Source organism: Heptranchias perlo, chromosome 4 (assembly GCF_035084215.1).
Source record: "Heptranchias perlo isolate sHepPer1 chromosome 4, sHepPer1.hap1, whole genome shotgun sequence".
Classification (NCBI taxonomy): Eukaryota; Metazoa; Chordata; class Chondrichthyes; order Hexanchiformes; family Hexanchidae; genus Heptranchias; species Heptranchias perlo.
Window position 1 is genome coordinate 115801363 of NC_090328.1, and position 9621 is coordinate 115810983.

Consider the following 9621-nt stretch of genomic DNA (forward strand, 5'->3'; position numbering starts at 1 on the left):
TTTTAAGAGGTGTGCTTGTTTCAGTGACGAGCCCTGTCCTGCAGTGGGAGTGACTGGTGCTTGGAATTAAGATTTCAGATCGCACGCGTCACGAACACGGCAGATCACCACCTGGATGCGAAGGAGAAAGGTGCTTCAAGTGCATCACACTGCTGCCCGCGGGAGAGCCTTGGCTTTATTTTTGTCCTGTTTCAATTTGATTGGTTGCATGTTGTAGGAATGACCGCTGAGAGCCAGCAATCGCCCTCCGAAGCCTCCGGTGTGGTGAACAGTAACCAGCTGGTGGTGAAAGTAGAGAAAGAGTCACTCGCTTTCACTGCGAACTCTACGCCCTGTCATGAGGAGCTCCCTCGGGGAAGGAGGCGTAAGCGGCCGGTCCAACGCGGCAAGCCTCCCTACAGCTACATAGCGCTCATCGCGATGGCAATCGCCAACTCCCTGGACAGAAAGCTCACCTTGGGCGGGATCTACAGGTTCATCACCGAACGATTCCCGTTCTACCGGGAGAACTCCAAGAAGTGGCAGAACTCCATCAGGCACAATCTCACCCTCAATGACTGTTTCATTAAGATTCCCCGAGAACCAGGACGCCCGGGAAAGGGCAATTACTGGGCACTGGACCCAGCGGCCGATGACATGTTCGAGAGTGGCAGCTTTCTGAGAAGGAGAAAGAGGTTCAAGAGATCGGATATTACCACTCACTCCATCTACATGCACGAATCCAGCGTCTTCAGTCCGGTGCAAGTAAGCAGACCTTACACAAGTCCAATGTATGCCAATATGGCCATCAGTTCCAAGTATCCTCAACAGCTTCCTTCCCATTCTGCTGCCCATTACCCACCATCACCCTCCGGGTTCAACAACAGTCAATCAAGGATGTTTAGTTTCAACAACCTGATAGAGCACCACGATGGTCTGGGTTCAGGGACAGACTCGATCCAACAGCCCTCTGGCACGTTTCCTTCAGATCTGAGCTCTGGTTATACCAACCTAGGAGGGATTGGAGGGGCCGCCTTCCAGGCTCAAACCTGCAACGGAGCAATGCTTTCTAGGTCTTCTAACGCTGTGCCGTATGCCTACACGGGATCTAATCCACATCTTCCCATGAACCAGTCTACTTACTGTTTAGCCAATCGCCAAATGTATGGCGCCTCTAGCCGCTTGCCTATCCTCACCTCCTCCGTAAGCAATGAGCCCATGGACCCTTATGGAAGAATCGCTCCTGGCCAGTTCCCACCTTTACGACAGTATAACAGCAACGGGCAGATCAGCGGTACAAGTACACATATCAGACACCCCTCTTACTGTGGAAGCACGGATGGGTTTGTACATTCCACTTAAAAAAAACTACAAATCCTTCCTAGTGAGTCCCGGCATAAACAGGGTTAAATTGAACCTAAATGCATAGGCAATGAAATAAGTTTGGCATCTTTTGCTGGTTGGTGTGCCAAATATTTCTATTATACGTTGATATTAATATGCACATTGCAGCGCAGCTTAAATATTTGTAATATGTACTTATGTGTACAGTTCTTACATTTTAAGCTTTATTTTTTCTAAAGAAAACTATTTAGCAGTATTATCTCTTCATTGGTACTGAAGATAGTGCGTTTCCTATTGTTTCTGATCACCAGTCGGGGCAAATTTCCACAATTCTTCGGTCCCTTTGAGATTCCAGCGGTCGTATGTATATATTGTGGTCAGTGAGACTCATCCAAGTGTGTTGCTTTTTACAATGAGACGTTCAAAGGTTTCTGCACTCAATATCTGATAAGCTTGCACACATTAGACTGCAAACTCGTAACGATGGACTAAAAAAATCAGAAGAAAGCGATTTAAAACATTTATATCAAGAAAGCAGCATTTGTGGCCACCCAATTCTCTTATAGCAGCTCATCTCCAAATACTGTACATCAGTGTATCAACAAACTGTAAAACACCAATCAGAGGCATTGGAGATAATCAGCTAATTATTGGAAAAAATCTGCACAAAGGCTGGAAAGTAAATCCCGACATTTTTTTTTACCACCAAATTATATTTCAGTTCCTGTTCAGGAAAGATAGGAAAAGAAAAAAAGGAGGTGGGGGTGGCAGTATTGATTAAGGAGAATATTGCAGTACTGGAGAGAGAGGATGTCCTGGGAGGGGTCAAGGACAGAATCTATTTCGTTAGAGTTAAGAAATAAAAGAGGTGCCATTACACTACTGGATGTGTTCTATAGGCCACCAACTAGTGGGAAGGATAGAGAGGAGCAAATTTGCAGGAAAATTACAGAGAGGTGCAAGAACTATAGAACAGTGATAATAGGGGACTTCAACTATCCTATTTTAGATTGAGATGGTAATAGTGTAAAGGGCAAAGAGGGGGAAGAATTTCTGAAGTATGTTCAGGAGAACTTTCTTGATCAGTATGTTTCCGGCTCAACAAGGATCTAGTTCTGGAAAATGAGGTGGGTCAAGTGGAGCAAATGTCAGTTGGAGAACATTTAGAGAACAGTGATCATAGTATCATAAGATTTAGATTCGTTATGGAAAAGGACAAGGAGTAATTTAGAGTAAAAATACTTAATTGGAGGAGGGCCAATTTCAGTGGGTTGAGAACAGATTTGGTCTGGGTAAATTGGAATCAAAGATTGGCAGGCAAAACTGTAATCAAACAATGGGCAGCCTTTAAAGAGGAAACGGTTCGGATACAGTCTAGGTACACTCCCACAAGGGGGAAAGGTAGGGCAACCAAAGCCAGACCTCCCTGGATGACGATAGAGATAGAAAGTAAGATGAAGCAGAAAAGAGGGGAACATGACAGATGTCAAGCTGATAATACAAGTGAGAACCAGGCTGAATATAGAAAGTACAGAGAAGTGAAAAAGGAAATAAGAGGGGCAAAGAGTGAGTATGAGAATAGACTGGCGGCAAACATAAAAGGGAATCCAAAAGTCTTCTATAGGCATATAAATAGTAAACGGGTAGTAAGAGGAGGAGTGGGGCCGATTAGGGACCAAAAAGGAGATCTATGCATGGTGGCAGAGAGCATGGCTGAGGTACTAAATGAGTACTTTGCATCTGTCTTTACCAAGGAAGAAGATGCTGCCAAAGTCAGAGTGAAAGAGGAGGTAGTTGAGATACTGGATGGGCTAAAAATTGATAAAGAAGAGGAACTAGAAAGGCTGGCTGTACTTAAAGTAGATAAGTCACCCTGTCCAGATGGGATGCATCCTAGGTTGCTGAGAGCAGTAAGGGTGGAAATTGCAAAGGTGCTGGCCATAATCTCCCAAACATCCTTAGATAAGGGGGTGGTGCCAGAAGACTGGAAAATTGCAAATGTTACGCCTTTGTTCAAAAAAAGGTGTAAGGATAAACCCGGCAACTATAGGCCAGTCAGTTTAACCTCGGTGGCAGGGAAGCTTTTAAAAATGATAATCCAGGACAAAAATTAACAGTCACTTGGACAAGTGTCCAAGGATTAATAAAGGAAAGCCAGCACGGATTTGCTAAAGGCAAATCGGATTTAACTAACTTGAATGAGCTTTTTGATGAGGTAACAGAGAGTGTTGATGAGGACAATGCAGTATATGGACTTTCAAAAGGCATTTGATAAAGTGCCACATTTAGGCTTGTCAGCAAAATTGAAGCCCATGGAATAAAAGGGGCAGTGGCAGCATGGATACAAAATTGGCTAAGTGACAGGAAACAGAGTAGTGGTGAACGGTTGTTTTTCAGTCTGGAGGTGGTGTATGCAGTGTTGTTCCCCAGGGGTCAGTACTAAGACCACTGCTTTTTTGATATATATTAATGACTTGGACTTGGGTGTACAGGGCACAATTTCTAAATTTGCAGATGGCACAAAACTTGGAAGTGTAGTAAACTGTGAGGAGGATAGTAATAGACTTCAAGAGGACATAGGTTCATGGAATGGGTGGACACATGGTAGATGAAATTTAATGCAGAGAAGTGCGAAGTGATACATTTTGGCAGGAAGAATGAGGAGAGGCAATACAAACTAAATGGTACAATTCTAATGGGGGTGCAGGAACAGTGAGATCTGGGGGTGTGTTTGAAGGTGGCAGGACAGGTTGACAAAGTGGTTATTAAAGCATACGGGATCCTGGGCTTTATAAATAGAGGCATAGAGTACAAAAGCAAGGAAGTTATGTTGAACCTTTATAAAACACTGGTTCGACCATAGTTGGATTACTGTGTCCAATTCTGGGCACCGCACTTTAGGAAGGATGTGAAGGCCTTAGAGAGGGTGCAGAACAAATTTACTAGAATGATACCAGGGATGAGGGAATTCAGTTATGTGGGGAGATTGGAAAAGCTGGGGTTGTCCTCCTTAGAGCAGAGAAGGTTAAGAGGAGATTTGATGGAAGTGTTCAAAATCATGAAGGGTTTAGATAAAGTAAATAAAGAGAAACTGTTCCCATTGGCGGAAGGGTCACAAACCAGAGGACACAGATTTAAGGTGATTGGCAAAAGAACCAAAGGCGATATGAGGGAAAACATTTTTACGCAGCGAGCAGTTATGATCTGGAATGTGCTGCCTGAAAAGGTGGTGGAAGCAAATTCAACTGTGGCTTTCAAAAATGAATTGGATAATTACTTGAAGGGAAAAAAATTGCAGGGCTATGGGGAAAGAGCTGGGAATGGGACTAACTGGATTACTCTTACAAAGAGCTGGTAGGGGCTCGATGGGCCGAGTAACCTCCTTCTGTGCTGTAACGATTCTATGATTCTACAATTCTTCAAAATGTTGCAGATTTTTCAACACTGTAGATTAATTATAAATTTGTAGAGTTTTTTATTCCATCGCTGGTGTCTGGGGAAGTTAATGGTGTTTTGAAACGATTGTATAGGAATCTATTTTCCCAACATAGAAATGTGTTCATTTTCATATCCCTGCAAATGGAAAAAATCTGATCCAACGCGTTATGATGATGTGTCCCAAGGATTAGATGATCAAAAGATATTAACCAGATCACTATTTGGAGATAACATTTTAAATTTTGCTCGAGGAAATAAAACAGAATTCTAATTTACTACTGGACCACCCCTGGCTCTTGAGAACTGTGTAAGTGTGTGAAATGCAACGATTTGGGGGACGGCGCTGGCTTCTGGAACTGTGAGGATTCTATGTCTTGTATGGATTTCATAGTAGATTGATTTCAAATCTGTCAGTTCGGCTTCATCTCAAGTGTTTCTGGAGTCACTAAATGTCACCGAGTCTGAGTACAAAACAACTGCCAACCCCATCCATCGACTGGCTTGTATAAAGAAAAACTCCATAATCTTTAGGTCACTGGTTAGGAGACTTGGGATGTAACTCAGATATTGTAACGTGTTATTAATGAAACATACCACGGATACATCGCGTAACATAAGATATGCACTGCATTTACAAATAAGATATCACACGTCTACAGTTTCTTTTATACAGGATAATGCATAGACAGGAGTGTACATCCTGCAGTATATTGCATAAGTAATAAAGACTTACATTTATATAGAGCTGCTTTACAGCCACTGAAGTACTTTTTTTAAATGTAGTCACCGTTAGAATGTAGGAAACACAACCACCAATTTGCGCAAAGCAAGATCCCACAAACAGCGATGTGATAATAACCACATAATCTGATTTTTAGTGATGTTGGTTGAGGGATAAATGTTGGCCAGGACACTGGGAAGAACTCCCCTGCTCTTCTTTGAAATAGTGCCGTGGGATCTTTTACATCCACTGGAGAGGGCAGACGGGACCTTCGTATAAGACAGCACTCCCTGAATGCTGCACTAGATTTTGTGCTCAATTTTCTGAAGTGGGACCTAAACCCACAATCTTCTAACTCAGAGGCAAGAGTGCTACCCACTGAGCCATAACTGAATAACATCCACAATAACACACAATCTGCATGCATTGCAGATAAGAACATGTACTCTGGAGTATGTTACAAGTTAGGAACATGCCAAAAGGTTGAGGTTAGCTTCATTTTTACACCATCTTAATCTCAAAGTGTGTTACAGCCTTGTGTGTTAATTCTGTGGGATATCTTGAAATATGCCTCTTCAGTATTTACCGTTTTCATTTTTTGCCTGGGAGAGTGAGGGACAGTGATGCCCAGATGTAAAAGGTGATCAGATTGCGTATTGTCCTGTGTATAATATAGAACAGATACTACAGATAGTACAGATATAATATAGCACAGAGTGCATACTCCTGCCCATGAATTCTCCTCTCTAAAATACACTGCATATCATGCACATCAAGGGATATGGGGATCGGACAGGAAAGTGGAGTTGAGGTGGAAGATCAGCCATGATCCTATTGAATGGCGGAGCAGGCTCGAGGGGCCCTATGGCCTACTCCTGCTCCTATTTCTTACGTTCTTATGTGTTACTTTGTGTACAATTGGTATCAAGATTGATTTGATTGATTGAAACAGGGAATATTGGGTTGGGTAGACAAAGGGCCTACTTATGGTTAAATATTTATATATATTAAAAACTTACTACAGTGCACATATAGAGTGTCAAAACTATTTTAGCCCAAATCTCGTTGTTATTGAATACCAGAATACGGAAATGCTAACGTCATAACTCTCAAGTGATTGTAAAATCTGGACTATTTCTCTCAGGTGAATGTTTGTGTTTTAACATTTTGTGAATGAAAATAGCCCATACGATGATTAGAAACATCGCAATCGGACCTCAAACTGACGGGAATATACAGTTTGAATTATAGGAATATGGTCAGTTCCCGTAAAGTGAATATATCTGACACGTTGTCAGGAATATTCACTTAACTGGAGTGAAATAAGATATTACTGTTGCACAATTTCTTGCCTACTTTTAATTGTAATTAAAAATTCCTAAACCCAAATTTTTTCATAATGTTATGTTAATTTCCCTTACTCCGGCAAACAATAGAAACTATAAAGGTTCTATTACTATAAGAAACTATAAAGATCCTGATACACCAAGGTAAGATTGGTAAAATTGCAATCTGGAGAAAAGATCTGTTCACAAAGCTAAATGTATCCAGTTAACAAGATATGATTGTGAGGGGATTCCACTTTTCCAGTTTCTATTTAGTTATCAGGTATTCAGATAATTTAGTATATTATGCAATTAATTAAAAGCGGAAGTAAGGTTTTAACTTTCACTGATATAAAAAGTTTTCAGGCGTTAATGGTTTATAGAGCACTTTTGTTACATGAAAAAATTGCTTTTTCAATAAATCCGGATTATTATGATTTTAAACAAGTATTGAAGGTGTTTTTTTTGTAAGATTTACAGGGATTGGGTTCCCGGGTTTGCTTTCACGTTATGCGAAAGCTTTAATATATGCTCGTTTTTATGATCTGGCTTCAATTCATGGTTTTAGTAACACGGACTCAAATGTTTCCAGTGACGGGGGCGACTGTCAGCCCCAGTGTGTTAGTTTTAAAGAATATTTCGCTGAATCCGGAAAGTAATTTTTACAAACAACCACACGAAGGACCAAAGTTTTATTTCTGGTCGAAGAACATGTTAAGCTTTCCTTTTATAGTATTAGATACAAAAATGTGTTCATTTTCATGTCAAATTCGTACTTCCCTGTGCTAAAGGAATTTGGCAACTCACTAAAAAGAACATACAAAATTCACAATAGTTCTGTGCATCCAGTGTAACACAAGAAATGACTAGAGGGCAGAACCGCCGAAATCTGGCTGTGTGTTCCAGCCATAGAGAAGGAATTGCTGAAATCAGACTGTATTTATAAGTGTAACGATTTCTAACCTGCTGTAGACACCAGTACATAATCTCCAGTTTCACAATCCACAAACTCACCATTGATATTGCATTACCTACCCACGCTTACACATAATTATATCAGCTCAGCACAATCTGGGTTCGGATGATTGTGACACTGGACCACACTTGAACTGGTAACAAAAACAGAAAATGCTGGAAACACTCAGCATGTCAGGCGGCATCTGTGGAGAGAGAAACAGAATTAACGTTTCAGGTCGATGACCTTTCATCAGAACTGGAAGGTGTTGGAGATGAACAGTTTTTAAGCAAGGACAGAGCCAGGGAAAAGGGGGCAGGAAAAGAACAAAGTGGAAAGATCTGTGAACGGATCATCCAGGCTGACACTTTAATACAGAACTGAGGGAGTGCGGCACTGCAGGAGACGCCTTCTTTTAAATGAAATGTCTGATTGTTCAGGGTCCGATGGTTCAAGGGGATGTTAGAGATCCCACACCACTATTTGAAGAAAAGTCGGAAGTGTGCCTAACCAACATTCCTCTGTCAACTAATCATAGAATCATAGAATGTTACAGCACAGATGGAGGCCATTCGGCCCATCATGCCTGTGCCTGCTCTTTGAATGAGCTCTCCAATTAGTCCCACTCCCCTGCTCTTTCCCCATAGCCCTGCAAATTTTTCCCCTTCAAATATTTATCCAATTCCCTTTTGAAAGTTACTATTGAATCTGCTTCCACCGCCCTTTCAGGCAATGAATTCCAGATCGTAACAACTTGCTGTCCAAATATTTTTTCCTCATGTTGCCTCTGTTTTTTTTGCCAATTACCTTAAATCTCTGTCCTCTGGTTACTGACCTTTCTGCCACTGGAAACAGTTTCTCCTTATTTACTCTATCAAAACCCTTCATGATTTTGAACATTTCTATTAAATCTCCCCTTAACCTTCTCTGTTATAAAGAGAACAAATGTGAGGTGGTGCATTTTGGTAGGAAGAATAAGGAGGCCACATACTGCTTGGATAATAAGAGTCTAAATGGGGTAGAGGAGCAGAGGGATCTGGGGGTATAGATACACAAATCACTAAAAGTAGCGATGCAGGTTAATAAGGCCATAAAAAGGCAAATCAAGCCCTGGGGTTCATTTCTAGAGGGATGGAATTGAAAAGCAAAGAAGTTATGTTAAACTTGTATAGAACCTTGGTTAGACCACACTTGGAGTACTGTGCACAGTTCTAGTCTCCATATTATAGAAAGGATATAGAGGCACTGGAGAAGGTGCAAAAAAGATTCACAAGGATGATACCAGAACTGAGAAGATATCCTTATCAGGAAAGGCTCTTTTCTCTAGAAAAGAGAAGACTGAGGGGTGATCTAATAGAGGTCTTTAAGATAATGAAAGGGTTTGATAGGGTAGACGTAGAGAAAATATTTCCACTTGTGAGGGAGTCCAAAACTAGAGGTCATATATATAAAATAGTCACTAATAAATCCAATAGCGAATTCAGGAGAAACTTCTTTACCCAAAGAGTGGTAAGAATGTGGAACTTGCTACCACAAGGAGTAGTTGAGGCAAGTAGCATTGATGTATTTAAGGGGAAGCATGAGGGAGAAAGGAATAGAAGGATATGCTGATAGAGTTAGATGAAGTAAAGTTGGAGGAGGCTCGTGTGGAGCACAAACACCGGCATAGACCAGTTGGGCTGAATGGCCTGTTTCTGTGCTGTAGTTTCGATGTAACTCAATGTAATCCCAGATTCTCCAGTCTCCCCACATAACTGAAGTCTTTCATCCCTGATTTCATTCTAGTAAATCTCCTCTGCACCCTCTTCAAGGCCTTGATATCCTTCCTAAAGTGTGGTGCCCAGAATTGGACATGATAA

At 41.4% G+C, this 9621-nt stretch overlaps 1 protein-coding gene across 1 annotated transcript; it reads left to right on the plus strand.

Moving 5' to 3' along the window:
• Nucleotides 1–219: 219 nt before the first annotated feature.
• foxe1 (forkhead box E1) lies at nucleotides 220–1341 on the plus strand. Its single transcript, XM_067982266.1, has one exon. The coding sequence runs from the start codon at nucleotides 220–222 to the stop codon at nucleotides 1339–1341; it is 1122 nt and encodes a 373-aa protein (XP_067838367.1).
• Nucleotides 1342–9621: the final 8280 nt, after the last annotated feature.

What these genes read in the sequence shown, in the direction of transcription:
- foxe1 (XM_067982266.1), top strand. Translation starts at nt 220, where the DNA reads ATGACCGCTGAGAGCCAGCAATCGCCCTCCGAAGCCTCCGGTGTGGTG.